The sequence below is a fragment of the Anabas testudineus genome, chromosome 1, assembly GCF_900324465.2.
Source record: "Anabas testudineus chromosome 1, fAnaTes1.2, whole genome shotgun sequence".
Classification (NCBI taxonomy): Eukaryota; Metazoa; Chordata; class Actinopteri; order Anabantiformes; family Anabantidae; genus Anabas; species Anabas testudineus.
Genome location: NC_046610.1, coordinates 4,155,781 through 4,173,909, shown reverse-complemented (window position 1 = coordinate 4,173,909; position 18,129 = coordinate 4,155,781). Strand labels below are relative to the sequence as shown.

General features: G+C 36.3%; 3 protein-coding genes across 3 annotated transcripts; all 3 read left to right on the top strand.

Annotated features, from left to right (window-relative positions):
- The first annotated feature begins 870 nt into the window (after window positions 1-870).
- LOC113161794 (kallikrein-8-like) lies at window positions 871-2,448 on the top strand. Its single transcript, XM_026359597.1, is given in 7 exon segments — window positions 871-916; window positions 1,018-1,198; window positions 1,327-1,512; window positions 2,083-2,212; window positions 2,295-2,301; window positions 2,304-2,341; window positions 2,344-2,448. Coding segments are annotated over 7 exon segments (693 nt in total).
- A 6,788-nt stretch (window positions 2,449-9,236) lies between these two features.
- On the top strand, window positions 9,237-11,595 carry LOC113161792 (trypsin-like). The gene is made up of 5 exons (XM_026359594.1): window positions 9,237-9,307; window positions 10,041-10,221; window positions 10,953-11,005; window positions 11,121-11,290; window positions 11,413-11,595. Exons 1-5 carry the CDS (start codon window positions 9,259-9,261, stop codon window positions 11,593-11,595), a joined length of 636 nt encoding a protein of 211 aa, XP_026215379.1. The 5' UTR covers window positions 9,237-9,258.
- A 3,604-nt stretch (window positions 11,596-15,199) lies between these two features.
- On the top strand, window positions 15,200-17,146 carry LOC113162289 (anionic trypsin-2-like). Its single transcript, XM_026360347.1, has 6 exons — window positions 15,200-15,309; window positions 15,635-15,818; window positions 16,055-16,240; window positions 16,335-16,390; window positions 16,497-16,645; window positions 16,763-17,146. The coding sequence occupies exons 1-6, from the start codon at window positions 15,273-15,275 to the stop codon at window positions 16,940-16,942; spliced, it is 792 nt and encodes a 263-aa protein (XP_026216132.1). The 5' UTR covers window positions 15,200-15,272; the 3' UTR covers window positions 16,943-17,146.
- The last annotated feature ends 983 nt before the right edge of the window (window positions 17,147-18,129 follow it).

Genomic DNA, 18,129 nt, shown 5'->3' with positions numbered 1-18,129 from the left:
AGAGCTTTGGAGGGCGGTAGGGGGGAGTTTATAAGTCTTCATGAGTGACTGTCTCTCTGTCACAGTGGCCACAACCAGTCATTATATGGTGAAGGACAGCAATGACTCGTTTCCTGCTTCTTTTCTTTTTGCTGCGGGTTTGTGAGTATTAAACAAATTCTTCAATTTTTTGGTTTACACATATGATACTTTAACAGTACTGTATGGCAGTGGTCCCCAAACCTTTTTGCACCACTGACCGGTTTAATGTCAGACAATATTTTCACGAACCGGCGTCTAAGGTGTGGTGGATAAATACGACAAAATAAAACTGATATTTTCTAAATATATAGCAGTTTTCAAACAAAATTATTATCAAATTTCTTAGCAGTTTTGAAGGCTTCATTGCCTTTTTAGACAGACGGTCACTGGTCGTCGTATATTTGCAGAGCAGACTTGGTGCTCCAAAATTAAACATCGTTCAGAATCAGATAATAAATAAAATGGAAATAATGTAAGTTATGAATTCTTTCTGTGCGTAGTTTTGTACACAATGCATTTTGAAAGGCTTAACTTTTGCAGCTAGGCAGAAAAAGCTGGAGGGAAAACAGGGACAATCTGAGGTTAAAGCAGGCAGAGATAACTGGGTAACATTAGGGTCGTAGTAAGACAGATTGACTGGGGTCAGTCTGGATCATATTGTAAGTGCCAGGATAATCAGGTGTATGTGGAAGAATCTCCCAGCAGAAACAATCCCAGTAGGTGGTCTGACATTCATAACCATAAAATGAGTGTATGCACTCATGCACAGAAGTGAGGTCAGGATGTGAGATTGGTGAATGACAGACAGGTGAACAGGTGGGTTACTGGTGAGGAGACCAGAGACAGAACATGGGAGTTTGGAGACATCTGGTGGACAAAAAAGGAGTGAACACACGTAGAGGGGCAGATTAATTAATTTGAGTAGTTAAGGTGCTACTCTGGAGTTCTTCAGAACTAATGACTACTAATAATCGGGTGGATGACTTTTTATTTCAGGGATCCCAGTTAATACAGTGATGGATCTGCAGAAGAGAATCATTGGAGGTCAACAGTGTGAGCGTCCATACCATGTTAAACTGAGAGGGGTCAATGCTGGTAGATCTTTCAATTTGTGTGGTGGCACGTTGATCAGTAGTCGGTGGATTCTCACTGCAGCTCACTGTCTGAAGCCAGGACGGTCAGATTAACTTCTAAATTCTTTTGAAACAGTGTAAAGTCATGCAGACTAAATACATGACTCTGGTCTTTTTGATAAGAAACAAGTAAACATAACTTACCATGTGATATGTTTCTACCTTCATGAAGGACTATGTTTGCAGATTTAAATGTGCATCCAGCACAGGAAGTGCAAATAAGAGCAGAACCTGTGATCTATGCAGACAAAGACGACAACAACAACAAAAGGTTTCATGACATTATGTTGCTTCAGCTTCCGAGCTCCACTGACATTAAACCTATGGCTCTGCCTAACTGTGAAAATCGCCCTAAAATGTGAGTGAAAATATAATCATTTTGACAGATACTGAAGCATGTGGAGCATGGTACAGCATACTGTATACAATATTTCAGTATGTTGGTAATGGCAGCTTTTTAGATTTGACTTACATGAAAAGGTAAATTATAATGGGAACTAAAAAATGACAGATGATAGAAAGATAGATCTGTGTTAGCTAAGCTACATATCAGATCCATATCAGTCTTGTTTTCTCAGACTACTTGTATTATTGACCTTATTGTTGTGTTAATGTTTCTGAAAGTCGTTCCAGAGTTCACATAGCTGGACATGCTGCAACAACTGGAGGCCCTAACAGTGAGAGAAGTATGATCTTTTGATAGTTAAATTGAGTTAAGGAAGCAATTTTAGTTTAGCAAAATGTTTGGTTTGTGAGAAAGTTGATTTGAAAAATATTTTTATTTATTTTTTTTATAATTTGAATATTAGTAATAACAATTGTATTGAAAAAAAATAGAATTTTATTTCATTAATTAAGGTTTTTGGTTTGTTTGTTTGTTTTGTTTTCCTTTTCTGCTCCAGGACCAGGTTCATCATCCACTCTCCAGTGTAGACATTGAAGTTGCTGACTGTATAAATCTCCACAACACTTTACAGAAAAATTTCAAAAAGGCCTACGAAGTCAAGATGTACCAGCACTGGTTCTGTGGACAATCTCCTGGAGTGGATATATGTTACGTGAGTTCCTCTAATGTCTCTCAGTTCTGACTATTGAGGACACATTAGCATTTAAGTAACTTCATCTATTTCTTTCACACAGGGAGACTCACTGGAGGAGTGGTGTTCGATGGCAAGATTTATGGCGTCATTTTTCTTTTCTTGGTGATACTGAGTATGTATGTAGAGAAGCAGCTGCATTCATGGACCTCTGCAATCCAGGATATGCAGCTTGGATTAAAAAAACTATTAGCTGATAGGAAAAATATCTACAGTGTGCTTTCACTGTAAAATGTTTCAGACTCTTTCATAATAACAATGGCATAGGTTATCAACTGTATGTATAACATTTAATTTACAGGGATTATTAGAAAATGCAAACAAATGTCTTATCAGGGGTTTGTGAGTGTCTCTAAACGCCTCATTGACAAATGAGCATTGAAGCATCTAGTTAGTCCCCTTCCTTAAGAGATGAGCAGAACACAGAAGTCAGGCAAGTGTGGGCAGAAGTGTTTGCAAAAGTCAAACTATTGCAATTGTAACTAGATATTTGCAGCAATGCAGGCGAGTTGCACCTGGGAGAAACTGCTAAGCTAGTGAAGATGGACGAAAGGGGAGCATCTGTCATGAGCTTTCCTATCAATTATCTGAAAGTAATGCTCAAAGCAGGATCCTGTTTCTGTGCTAAAGAGCAAAGTAGTTAATTGTCAGCTTATTAATGGATTGCCTACTAAGCTAGCTAATTAATTAACCGACTCTGTTGGCTAAGCGAGCTTACAAGGCCAAGTTCACTACTGTTTTATATTGATGGGTCACATTCATGTTTGTAGGTTAGTTGTTCTAACTGCACCATGGTCCTGAACTGCATCACCCATTCCCAGATTTAACTAAAATGTGAACCAACAAAATCCAGGGAACAATTCCATTTTCCTCAAAATGTTGCAGAAAAAGAACATCTTTAAGACAGGGTTGGATCATGACATAATGTGCTAAAGAAGTGTTTCTACAATGTGGCGATGCCTCAGAAATGGACCTCTACAATACATTATATACTGTAGTTCAGGGGGTTCCATAAGGAAAAGTAAAGTCAATTTCAGATAACAAGATAGAGGAGTCAAACCCTGGATTTGAGCTACTTTCTACAGGACACACACACAGTTACACAACATTATTACATTATTACATTCCATTCATTAGCCACTGTTAATTAGTGCCAACAAGTAAGTCAGATGATCAGATCTATGCCTGTGTCTGTATTAATCACTGTAGTGGTGGCATGCAAAAGTGAGACAGATGATGCCTTTAACAGATGTATAAGCATTACCTTTGACAAGCCCTCCCCACTTTGCTTATTAAGTTTGTTGCTTGTGGATCATGTGATATAATGAGGCTGTATTATAGGGAAATCACAGTTTTAATCCTCATTGAAGCCACATGTTTTAACACTCTGGAAACACTCATGAAATTTGAATTTCTCTGCACATTGTACTTGATCAAATGTCTTTTAAATTTTTGTTTTTTAGTTATTTTATTGTGATATCACAACAAATAATACATTTGTTGATAAACGGTATTCGCATATAACTTGTTCAGCTAATTGTTCAGCTCTCCACTCCTGCAGAACTACATCTTTATCTTCATTGTTCACTCTTAAAGCAACAAGTCAAAACACATCATGAACCAATCTTATGTTTTCGCTCACATTGTCATTATTTGTATTGAAATTTGTTCTTAGAATATGCTGTACAGAATAACTTGCTGCTGTGTCACTATAGTAAAATCATTGTTTTATTTGTTAAACTACAGAAAATTTAGTTGTAGTTTCTCATTAAAAACACAACAAAAATATTCTTTTAAAGTTCAGCAGTTTGGATCACTTTCTCCTTTCTGGTCCTGTGAGAATCTAAAACAAAAGTCACATGAATCTCTAACACTTTTTCACAGTGGCAGCTACCAGTCAACTCAAACCCAGAGAGGGATCACAAGAGATACATTTTCCTTTTTTGCTCCTACTCAATAGTTTGAGCTTTCTTTATCAGCCTTGTGCAAACAAAACTGATAATAAAAAAGTGAAGAGAATATAATAATATGAATGTGACGAGGTCCAGTGATGTCACAGCTGAAGAGGGGTGGCTCGGATGTGGTGGTGTAGAGGTGAAATGACGTCAATGTCCAAGATGACCGGTGTGGATTGGCAGGTCCATCAGCTGAGTAGAGCGGACAGTCCGAAGTCATACACAGTAAGGTCCAAAGACAGAGACAGAGTAGGGTAAAGGACTGGAAGGAACAGTTCCGGTACAGAGAGGAGGGGAAACAAATCAGGTTATGTGAATACACTCACAGTACCGGAGCTTCAGTCAGAGAGATCCAGGTGAGACAGAGTGTGGGTCCTCTCCTGGGAAGGAAGAATAAGGAAGAGCACAGTCTAAGTAGGATAACACTGGAGGTTCAGGCTGAAGAAGGTCAGAACAGAACGCAGGTCCAAGTAGGGGGGGACAGGCGGAGACAGGTTTCAGGTCCGGCAGGGTTTGTCTCAGAAAGCAGTCCGAAGATAAGTGCTGGATAGTAAGTTTTGATCTGATGTTAGAAGTGTGACTATTTGAATGTTATATAAACACCAAAATGGAGCCATTCCATTTGTATATGATAAATCCATGCTCCAAATGGTGATTTGTACTCAAAACTCCACAAGCAAATAAAAAATGCATAAAAAACTTCTGTTGCGAGTGCTAAAGAGTCTTTAGTTGTTTCCTTTCTTGCATTTTCTATCAAAAAATAAAAAGATTAATTAAATATGGTGTGGAAAAAAGAGAACACACTAATTTTTCCAGTTTGGAAAATTTGTTGAGATCTCAAACTAGGTAAAGGTGTGTTGTTAACAAGGCTACACATTTGCCCATATTATCTAAATATTTTATTAAAAGTTAAATCCAACGTGCCCTCTTAAAGGTGGAGAAAACAAAGGGGAAATCTGCAGAAGGCAGGCCAGCTAATGACTGATCTGAACTAGCCATACAAACACAGCATAAGCTGGCACAGACCAAAAAAAAAAACAAAATCACAACAGAACGCTGGAGCTGACTAAGAAAACAAAATCATAGCAAAGCTGTAACCGACTGACAATACGAACACTAACTAGAAAAAAATAAAGAAACAAGCTGACTAAGCTGTGAAGACTTAAAAACTGTGAATAAGCAAGATAGAAGTCGGGAAAAAGGTAAATACAACTTAAATACAAACGCAGTAACGACAAACACAACCTGCTAAAAACACACACCTGCAATTAGCCAGCTGAAACATGCTAAAAAATAAAGGGTTTCTATAAATATATATTATATAAGATATATAATATATATAACTACTTTGATAAAGAGGAATATTTTATAATAGATAAGAAAGTTTTAGGTGGATTTAGTGGACTTATGAGATCCTTAAAATGAGAAACACACTGAAACAAGTAGCGTTTTGAAAAGAATCTAAAGTAGTAGAATGTGAGGGAAATCGAAAAAGTCAGACAGGACATTCTAAGAAGTTAGAAAAAGAAAGTCATAAGGAAGTGAAATGATGGCATGGTGGCTCAGTGGGTAGATCATCTACTTTGAATGCAGAAGGTTCACAGACACCAGGTGTGTCCTTGAGCGAGACACTCCACGCTAGCTCCCCAGGCGCTGTATGTAGCTGCCCACTGCTCCCCCAGAGGATGGGTTAAATGCAGAGGGCAAATTTCATTGTAACATGTGAATGTGACATATGACGATTAAAGGCTTTCCTGTCCTGTCTTGTCCTGAATTCAATTCAGTTAAAAAGATTTGGAGAGGAGGACGAAAGGCAGAAAGTTGTAAGCCTAGCCCTAAATGTTTAAATGTTCAATGTCTAAATTCAGAATTTTACAGGGAGCCAATGAAGAGAAGCTAATGTAAGGGAAAAATATGTAATAATCTCTCTTGCTAATTCCAGTCAGAACTCTGTCTGCAGCATTTTGAAATAGCAGGAGGCTTTTTGAGGAGTTATTCGGACAAACTATTTTTAATGAATTACAATAGTCAGTCTGGAAGTAATAAATACATGGACTAGTTTTTCAGCATCATCATCTGAGTCAGGATGCTTCTAATTTTATCAGAGATTTCTTGTATGTATGATTTAAAGGAGATAGTCAAAGATAACTCTGAGTTTTCACAGTATTACTTGAGGCCAAAGTCATATTATCTAGGGTAAAATTATGAGAAATCATGTCTCTGAGGTTTTTAGGACCAAACAAAATAACCTCTGTCTTGTCTGAATTTAGGAGACTGTAGGAGAAAAGAACAACTTCAGTATGAAGGAAGGCAAGAGATACTAGTCAGGACAAGGGTATACACAGAGGACATGGTTAGGAGATTGGTTCTGGGTCACAAGGTTGTAAGGAGTGATAAACACGGACCTGAAGTGAAAATTTATGGTCTAAACCAGGGGTCTCAGACATTATGAGTCAAAGTGATGCGTTCGTGGCGGGTTAAAAGAAAAGTGAGGAACTCAGTGCAGCCTAATGTAGTCTGCAGTTACACTGCAACACCTGTCCATCGATAATAACAGTCCCTGGTAACCCGGACCAATTATAGGGTTGCAGCGCTATTTGTGGGTCATTGTTTTTTATTTGCATCGCGCTATTTGGAGTTTTTGAGAGAACTGATCCCCAGATTCTCTGAGCTGAACTTCAATAAGTCCAAGTACACGTCCAGACTTACTGATGATCGTCTTTGAGCCATACTGAGGGTCTCAGCTGCTTCCTCCCACAAGCCAAATGTGGTTCGACTATGGGAGAATAAGCGCTGTCAGGTCTGTAGCAGCAAGGAGAGGACAAGAGAAGAACAGTTGATGTTCTTCAATGTTCAATTCATGTACAGAAGAAGGTTAAAGAACTGTTAATACAGACATTTGAATCTGAATACAGCAGATATACTGTAGAAGACTGAAGAAACCACATAGGCCTATAGTCGCTGACTAGAGGAATATAATTATTTTTTTTTTCATGATTATTGTTAATACTTTATTTATTTATTGCTAATTTATTTTCTTATAAATATTTTATTTTTTCTATTTATTTTGTATTAAAAAATAAAAATAAAGAGATTTGAGATTTTTAAACAAAACTTTTCTTGTGGAAAATCTGATGCGGCCCAGCCTCACCCAGACTCTGCTTCCCGCGGCCCCCAGGTAAAATGAGTTAGAGACCCCTGGTCTAAACAGTGAACCTATGTGTAGAAGAATTTATGTTTTCTTCATTGTACACATATACATAGTTCCTCAGGAACTATAAAATCAATATATTGATTGCATATAAAAATCATTATGTCACTCATGTTTTAATTTTATGTTGTGAAAATATGGAGTGAAATGCTTTTTTGCAATTGTTCGGATAAATAAGTTACAAATAATAAAATATTCATATAAAATACAATGTATAACAACAAATAAGAATAATATATAAAATATAAAATATGCCAAAAAATCTATATTTATAGTGTCAGGTATGCAAATGTCAGTCCAGGAAATAAACTATGTTGTTCCTATAGTGCCAGTAACAGTGAAGAAGAAACTCCTCCTCATTTTCTCTTTGTTAACCTTCAGACAGCGAAAACATTTTCCTGACAGCAACAGAGAAAAGAGTCCATTATTGGGATTCTTGAGGTCTTTCACAGTGCAGATGATACGCTCAGCTGATTGCACCAACCTCTGAAGAGCTGGTCTGTCCTCCTTGGACCAGGACAGGTCCTATGAGATGTAAACACCTAAATACCTGAAATTGTCCACTTTTTCCACTGTGCTCCTGTTGATAATGAGTGGCTGGTGGCTCCTGGGAAGTCTATTGTCAACTCCTTTGTCTTCAGGAAGAGAATGTTGTGGTGCCAGGTGTTTAATCTCGTCTAGATAGTGTGTCTCATTGTTATCAGTGAAGTCCAGACTCACTAACAGAGGAAATTGACAGTGTAAATCCATCAACACAAGATGGCACTAAAGATGATACGCTAGACAGTCAAAGTGTGAATTCAGAAAATGATAATGACAATGTATGATTTTAAATACTATAAAAGTTAACTGCCAAGCTCAGCTGCTTATCTGTTTTGATAAGCAAATGAAATGAAGAAATATTTTACTATGACTGATAACACTGACATTCAAAGATGGCAATATGTTCAAACCTCTTTAGGCCTTTCAGTTTGTTAAAATTCACATAGCCTGCTACTAAAATTCTCTTTGTACATGGCAGAAAAAAATCAAGTAACAGCTACTTAAATCTTAAAAGGACAAATAAATATACTTGTGTAAAGTTGAAGCATTATGCCAACTTTTCTGTGACACTACATGGGTCTGTAAGCTTCATGCAAGTTTTATTCAAGTGCACACCATTTTTTTATCTGGTGGTTGTACTGTATAGAGACTGTACTAGAGATTTAAAATTTTGAAGTACGTCACTCTTTTTCAAGTTGGGACACAGATAATAATAAGAATAATAATAATAATAAAAATTTAGTTATTCCTGCACATAATTGTGTACAGTGCACTTTCATCCATCCATCCATTTTCAAATTCGTATGCAAAGTTCCCTGAAAACCTCCAACAGTAGGTGCTCAGAGTGCATCCTGATAAGATAAACCAACTCATCTGGTTAAGCATAATACTGTCTAATATGTCAGATCATTTGCCTGTCTCTCTAAGGAGATAGAGCAGGTCGTCCAGGGTTAGCAGTCCCACCCTGCTCCTGTGGTGGTGTGCAGCCCAAATCAATAGATTATTTAGCTCCCAACATGCTTTGTTTTAAACAGAGACACCAAAGGTATTGTATATTAATAAGATGATTACAAAGAACACAACTATTCTGTTTGTACTGCACTGCTATTCTCATACAGACAATAACTGGAAACGACAGGTGTCTAAACTTTGCATAATTGTGCAGCACTGTATAACCAATGGGAATTCACTGATAAATCTTCACAAGGTGATTGGAGGTTTCACGGCTAACATAAGAGTGTGAAGAGAATTTAATTAGTGCTGCTAAGCACACCAGGACAGCATTCATTGGAGGTTGAATGATGGCAGTGTCTCATCTGGTACTGGTACTTCTTTTGCTGTGGGCTGGTGAGTTTGAAATTATTGTGCACGTTTCATTTCTGGACTCTTCCATACATTTTATATTTTAATATATTTATCTAAATAATGAATTTAAAAACACAACTATGGTCATTCTATACATTTTATATTTTAGCATGCAATAATATGTTTTTAAATGTTGGCCATGTTATGGTTCTCTGATCCATCACATCACTCTTGCTAGTTTGTCAGGATTTTAAGAACATTTTAAAATATTATGTTAGAGTTGCACCATTAAATGGTAAATGGTCCGCACTTATATAGCGCTTTTCTACCTAGCAGGCACTCAAAGCGCTTTACACTGCATCTCATTCACCCATTCACACGCACAAGCACACACACATTCACACACCGATGGCAGAGCTGCTATGCAGCTGACCTGACTCACCGGGGGCAACTAGGGGTTCAGTATCTTGCCCAAGGACACTTTGGCATGTGACGTGGCAGCCGGGAATCGAACCACCAATCCTATGATTGGCAGTACCTATTGAGCCACAGCCACCCCTGGTTGGCTAACTTTGTTTTTAGTAAACATGTATGGTTGTTATTTTTTGTGGCTAATTTATTTAAAAATCTTGTTCTAGACAATGACAGTCACTTGTAGTTAGCCGAGCTGTTCTTCCAATGGGCTGTCACCTCTTTCTGTTTGCTGACTACGTTGTTCTTGAGTTGATTAGCAACAGCTAACTTAGGACTCACAATAGATAACTTTATCTTGCAGATGTCACAGTCAGCATGGACTTACAGAAAAGAATCATTGGAGGTAGAGTCTGTGGTCCAAATGAGCGCCTGTACCATGTGAACTTAGAAATTACTAAAGGAAGACATTTGACCCACTGTGGAGCCTCTCTGATCAGTAACCAGTGGATTCTGACAGCAGCTCACTGCCGGAGAGATGGATGGTAAGAAAACATAACCCTGACATTTCACAGCTGTAATGCCTCAACATATATTGTATACTATTATTTATAAACATCTCAAACCTGCAGAATCTATGATGAATATTATATAGTGTATATATATCCAGAGTGCGGAAACAAATATATATATATATATATATATATATATATATATATATATATATATATATATATATATATATATATATATATATATATATATATATATATATACACACACACAATATATTTACAATCAATATTTACTTACAGGTCTATGCATCCTAAATTCAGAGTACCACAATTACATCTACCAACTATAACAGAACATGAGATCTACAAAAACAGAAGCAGCATTGCACAGGAGGACCATGACATAATGCTACTGAAACTATCTCAGACAATAACAAACATCAGACCTGTCAATCTTCCAAACTGTAGAAAACGTCCAAATGTGTGAGTAGTAGAAGAAATATGTACCGATGTATGTTTTTTCTGTTAAAAGTTAAATGCTTTTATCATTTGGCGTGACACTATTGACATCTCCGTAAATATATTTTATGTTTTGAGCAATTACATTTTTTTGTTTTGTTAAAGACCTAGGAAAAATTCTTCAAGTATCAATCATCAGGACATCTGTTTTGTGGTTTAAAGCAATTTTTTTTACATTTTAATCACACTTTTACATACTGCTATAAAATACCTAATATAATTTATTTATCTGTTACGTTAAGGGTGCAGGTTGCAGGACATGGTCCCACTACTGTAGATGCTAATAATATTAAACGTGAGTTGATGACATTATTGAACTAATATAAAGGCATTATTCTATAGTAGTATTAAGAAAGATTTTGTTTTGATACCTTTTGTGTCTTTGACTCTTTTTTGAAATTTTTCTTTAGATGGCAAGGCTTCACCAACTCTTCAATGTGCAGAAATGGATGTTGTTGACTGTTCAACTTATAAAAACAGTCTGAAGAACAGTAATAATCCAGACACAATAGAGTTTTACAACAAGAAGAAGTATCAACATTGGTTCTGCGGTGCAGCTCCTGGAGTGGATACATGCCGTGTGAGTTTTCATGATTTCTAAGCTTAGAAGTTTTAAACATTTTTAAAACACATCTATATTTAACGGAAATAAATGTGACAAAACTTTAACATAAACATTCTAATTTCTACTTTTTCTCACAGGGCGACTCTGGTGGAGGAGTGGTAGCCAACAACATGATCTATGGTGTCATTGCTTTTGGGAATAATATAGTACGTCACAGACCAGCTGCATTTATGGACCTCTGCCATCCAGATTATGAAAAATGGATCACAGACAATATCAGCAGTAAAGAGAAGGTGTGTGGTCTTTTTGGTTGTGGTTAAGAGTAATGAAACTCTTCCAGAATAAACATGAAATGATGAACGAAATCAATGAAATTACAGAATAAAAATCCTTCATTTTATATCGTTTCAATGAAAATGTGAGAGTTTACCCAGGTGAAAAAAATATACTTAAGTTGTGCTTTTTTGATGCACTTATCACATTTTGCTCATTGTTCTTTTAGTGATACTTAAGTTCAGCTTAAAGCTGATCACAATATATTTTAGCACACTTGTGTTAAAATGAAACAACTTTAAGTACTATTAGTGCTATTACATATTATTGTAAAGTTACTTTAAAATAGGTCTACTTTGAAAATATATCAGTTAATTATTAGCAACTTATTATCCATTATCCATTATCCATTATCAGATGGATATGAAGTAAATATTTGTAAAAAAAAAAAAACATTTTTTAGCAAAAATTTAATTTAAATTAAATTTGATTGAAGAATATGTTACAACATGCACACAAACTGTTCCAACTCATTTGAACTGTATGAAATACATGTGTATAATGTTAATTATTAAGCTACCTAGGTGTTGTAGACTAATCATACATGTTATTATACTGCAGTTATAGTATGGTTATAGTTATCCTCACATACGTTGCTCATCCTTGTTATTCCTGTCACCAAGACCCAGATTTTAAAGTATTCATTATTATTATTATTTACTAAGATCCCAAATAGGAAGCACTAAATTGTATTTGCAATCTTGAAAACTGCATGCTTTCCTTGTGGGTGTTTTGTGGGTTTTGGCCAGTAAAGCTGATTCTGACTCTAATGTGGTTTGTTTCCACTTTACTTCTTAAGTGTCACAATATTTTTTTCTGCATTTAGGACATTTTTAACATCAATATACATTTAGCAACTTCCTGTGAAAATTATCTGTATTTTGTTAAACCATGTGTATTTATTTTTTTTGTCAATTCTTTAAATGCATAGAGTCTAATTACCTGATACAGTCAGTGCAGGGATCTGAACAGTGGCGTGAAGTGTCCTTTTTAGCTGATCAAAAATAAGACATTTTGCATTTTGGATTATCTTTAGGGATTTTATGGCACATGCTGGTGACCCTGTCATTAAGACATTGCAGTAGTTGGGACGAGATACAACCAGAGCCTGAACGTTGTGTTTTATAAACTGAAAGGTAGGATCTGATCTTTCTGATGTTGAAAATGGTAAATCTGCAGAGGAGATGTGGTTGATAAACATTGATCATCAGTGATTACCCCCAGGTTTCTGGCAGATTTAGTGGAGATAACCATTGTAGACTTTATGTGGATACTGATGTTGTGTTATAGCTGCTGCAGCTAGGAAGACAAGAACTTCTGTCTTGATGAATTTAAGTTCATGATGCATTTCTCTCATCCAAGCATTGCGTAAGCTGTAAAAAACTTACAAAATTACACGAGAAATGCCACGTTTTTTTTCGAAAACTTCTCACTAAAAGCACATTTATAACAAAATTTATTCTCAAGGTTTTAACTGATTAAATCAATTTAGAAGCCCTAACAATAGAAAACTAACAATCCCATTTGATCAAGCTTTAGACAAAAGTGGAGAGGATAAAACTCCTTTTAGAGGAGGAAACCTCCAGCAGAACCAGGCTAATGGTGGCCGGTCATCTGCCTCGACCGGTTGGGGTGAGTGGAAAGAGGAGAGAGAAATGAACAGCAGTTAACAAAAATCAATACCAAGCAAGAAAAACATTTGGCAGGTCAACTGGATTCTGGAGATATACAGCTCCAGGGTCGAGGAGCGGAAGCCAGAGAGGAGGAAACACAACTACAGGAGAGAGAAGACACAAAGTTAATTACATGTAATAGTAGCATTTGAATGGATAGAGGAGGAAGGAGAGAGGAGAGGAGCTCAGTGTATCTGCTGTCCAGATCGTTCATCACTTTCAAGGCTGTGGCTGTTGTCACTCTGATGTCCTTTGAGCAATCGCAGTACTTAAAGCTCTCCACATGCTAAAGTTTCTTTCCTCAGACCAGTAGTCCCTACTCATACCTTCTCTCAACTGTTTGCCCAGATTTAGAGCTTAATAGCATCCATAGCATCAGTTTGCCTTAAATGCCATCAATACCAGGGGGGCCTTGACTTGATTTTGGCAAGTAGGAGGAGGTTCGGTTCATGTTCATCTCTCTTGCAGTTTGGCCAAAGTTGTTCGAGAACACCCTCATCTACTTCTATACTTGCATTGTGGAGACCTCTGTCACACTCAAACCACCTCTTGAGTATGTTAGTAAGCAGGTTTTACCACATCTTTGGTTCAACTATTCATCATGGCACTTCTCAACTTTGTTGTCAGTCACGTCTTTTTGCTGCACATATAATTGCTTCAAGTTTTTGTCTTGTTGATTGTTATTCTTGCCCACCTTCACTGCTCGACATTAATCATCAAAGCTGAGTACATTCTAATTCTACAAGCTGTGCGTGCTGATGAGTGTTTTAAAGCGACTCTTGAGGTCAAGCTTGTATTGTTTTTGTACTCCTGGAGTTTTTAGTCTTTCATTGTCCACCTTCTTTGTAGGTGATCTGTTGCGCTGTGCGTTGTTGGTGATGCTTCTCCATCTCCGATTGATCATGATGAATTTGATCAACTGCTACATTTGATCACCAGTTGACATCCAGGTCCATTTTCTTGATGACTTGTGGCTGAACAAAGTGTTAATGATGGTAAGCTTGTTAAGCCTGCAAAATTAGAAAAGGCGCTTGCCTCTTTTATTCATTGATCCCTACCTGTCCCAGTATTCCACTTCGTGTCGGAACCAACCTGCAAAACTGAAGTCACCCACTTTGATCTTGATATCTCTTTCTAGCTTGCTGTCGATGGTTTGCTACAGCATTTGATAAAGGTCGTTGACAACTTTGTCGCTATGGCTTGTAGTTGGTGCATATAACTGGATAGTGGCGATGTGTCCTTGACCAACGAATCGTGCACTTATCACTCTTGATGCCTTCTTTGAAAACAGGTAACCCTGCAAAGCTGCTTGATCAACACTGTAAAGTCATGCATGTAATGAGTGAAATTATTGTTCATACAGTATCATAATTTAAACCAGCTGATATGATACATCAGACTCATTTTCTACAATCAACATAGAACTTACTAGGTTATGAAAATTGTTTGATACTTCAGACAAATAATAGTTGAATTGCTATAATATGACAAAGCAAAGCTTATGTGTGTGAAATGAATAGCAAAGCTTATTTATATAGCACATTCTAATTCCAGATTACAAAATCACAGGTTGCTTCACAATAAAACAAGAGTAAAACCCTGGTTAATCTTACAAATCACTTAATATCATACCGGGGCAAACAAATGCCTCAGTTTGTACCAAATATATCAAATATAATTTTAAAATAGTTATGGAGTTACTTATGATTCAGACACACATGAGTCTTGAAGACTTAAATCCGTATTTGTACATTAGATGAAGAAGTAAAAATGTTGGAGGCTCTTCTCATTTCAGTATTGAAACTGTCACTGCCACAAACAACAATTATTGAGAAACATCAACTCAATCAATTGCATAATTGTTCCTTTAGCTAATCAGGTTGTGTCAGCAAATCTTCACAACATGATTGGCATTTCAAAAAGCTGACAGGACAGTGAGAACAGACATAAAAAGACACCACTGTTGCACCAGTACTGTACGACAAACTGAGATGGCTTGTCTGGTTCTTCTCTCTCTGCTGTGGGTTGGTAAGTACTCAAGTATTTTTACTCTCTCATTCCATTTTGCTGCATTTTTTTTTATAAATAATACTGTATATTTGTTGTAATTACATTTTGTAATTACCTATACTCAAGAGTCCTCAAGTATTTTAACTTTTTGATTACACTTTGTGACATTTGTTATTACTATATTTTTGACATTTTTAATTACACTGTACATCAGTTATACTGTACTTATCTTTTTACTCATTCTTTCATGAGTATGCATGTGTGTACTGTGTATGTAAATGTACCTGTTTGTACTCCACTGAGAGCAACCCACCATCACTGGGTGGGGAACTGTCTCTTTTAGGTGTCACCGTGAGCACAGTGGTGGATCTACAGAAGAGAATCATTGGAGGTCAGACATGTGGACAAAATGAGCGTCGGTACCACGTCAAACTTTTAGCTTATCCTGATGGAGATTTCCATTGTGGTGGTTCTCTAATCAGTGAGCGGTGGATTCTAACTGCAGCTCACTGCAAGTATCCAGACATGTGAGTGAAGTTTTAAAGCCTTGTATTGCAATTATAATACTAACAAAACATGCTTCAACAACAAAGTTTTCTGTTAAACAACCACACATTCTCTCAGTCATTACACAATGACAGTAAAATATGACTTTCAAAATAAAGCATTTCGACCTTTTTTTTGTTTGTGCTTATAAAACTGTTATTTTCTGGTACTTTACTTGGTTATAGGACAAGTGTGTAATATTATTGTGTTGGTCTAGGTATGCAGTTTTAGGTGTCCATTCAGGCAGAAAACAAGTAGTGCAAATTAAAGACCCACCTGTGATCTTTACGGACAAAGACAAAAACAGCAATGACAGATTCCATGACCTCATGTTACTGAAGCTGCCTTCCTCAACTAATATTCGACCTGTTGGATTTCCTGACTGTAAAAAACGACCCGTAATGTGAGTCTTTATTAATTAGTTTTATTTTTATGTTCACTGTTAAAATCTGTTGTAAAAACATAATGATGATGATTTATGTATTATTTCTTTCCAGAAAGAATATGGTCCAAGTTGCAGGTTATGGTGCTACATCTGAAAATAATAAAGAAAGTGAGATACATACATAGATTCCATGTTAATTTATTATGTTTATTCATTATGTTGATATGTATACTCATAAGTATAATAACTTGTTTTATTTTCCATTCTCACAAAGCATCAAGTACTCTTCAATGTGCAGAGATGGAAGTCGTTGACTGTGAGATACTCAGAAACATTTTGAAAACAGAAGAACCAGAGGTTTACAACAGAGGGCTATATGAACATTGGTTATGTGGCCAAACCCAAGGAGTGGAAATTTGTAATGTTAGTTGGCATGGCTTTTACCATCATTACAGTTTTATTTTCTAGTCTAAATTAACATAAATCAGTATTTCAGTCAATGGAGCAGCAGTAGAAGCAATACATATTTTTCTCTTACAGGGGGACTCTGGTGGAGGTGTGGTGTACCAGAACAGGATTTATGGTGTCATTTCTACATCTGGTGTTCATAGACGAGCCTGTAATGACCCAGCTGGGTTTATAGACATCTGTCATGAACCATACTTCCAGTGGATTAAAACAACTATTGCTCCTCCAAAAAAATGTCAGTGGTGTGGTTAACTGAGACGTTAAATCATTTAAAAGGCATCTCACATTTATCAAGATATTTTTCAATTTGTTGTTCTAAATATACAATTGCATAAACTATGTAAATTAACACTGTTTTTATTATTTTTCTTTTATTTTAAAAAACTCTTGATTTTCTCCTATATTAGGTGTCTTTTAACAGGACTCTAAACAACAAAACAATGACTTTAAAATAAAATGAGCAACAATAATAATGTCATTTGTTTTTATTTTATGTTGTCAGTATCAGAAAAATAAATTACACATATATATATATATATATCTATATATCCATACTCATATGGACTTTAACTATAAACTATTTGTGAGGAATGAAAGGATGCCACATGAAAATGAAAACCTTCAGAGGACGGTTTTTCAGACATCCTGAAAATTAAAGTGAAAAAATTATGTGGCAGGTTAGTCAACTTCACATAATGGCATTCATAATGTGTGGTCTATGTGTAGTTTACGAGGGGTGCAAGTATTTGACACACAGCCTGTAAAGTAATGCTAACTAGTATTGTCAGTTAAGTCAAGTCAGTTTTATTTATATAGCACTTTTCCTACATAAGCTATTTGAAGTGCTTCACATCCACATCATAAAGCTAATTGACTGATATTAAAATAATCAGAATCACAATCAGCTTTATTGCCAAGTTTTTCAACAAGGAATTTCACTCCGGTTCACTTCGCTCTCAGGTAGAGTTTTTCAGGAAAGGGGAACATAATATGAAAAACAATGTGATTATTTACAACATACTGTCAAGTGTCTTTGTTGTGCATGTGCAAAATGTACAAAATACTCGTGTGCATATACGCATATATAGAATTTCCTTGTAATTATTTATCCTTGTAAACATATTTTTTCAGGTGCATGTGTAGATGTGCAAAAATTACTTGTGTGCATATACGCATATATAGAACTTCTTGTAAACATTATACCCTCTGTAGGGTATAATTTACATACATGCTTTTGTATACATTATGTACAGTGTGAGGTAGGTTGTGTTTTTTACCCGTGTTTTTGTGTGAGCCTATTGAAAGTCTCTGTTTAGCCATAACCTTATTTACTCTATAAATATTTACACGGACACAGTGCACCCATAAGTCTTGACACAGTTATTGGTGAGGACCTGTTGTCACTCAGTGTTCAGCAGAGCTACAGCCTGAGGGAAAAA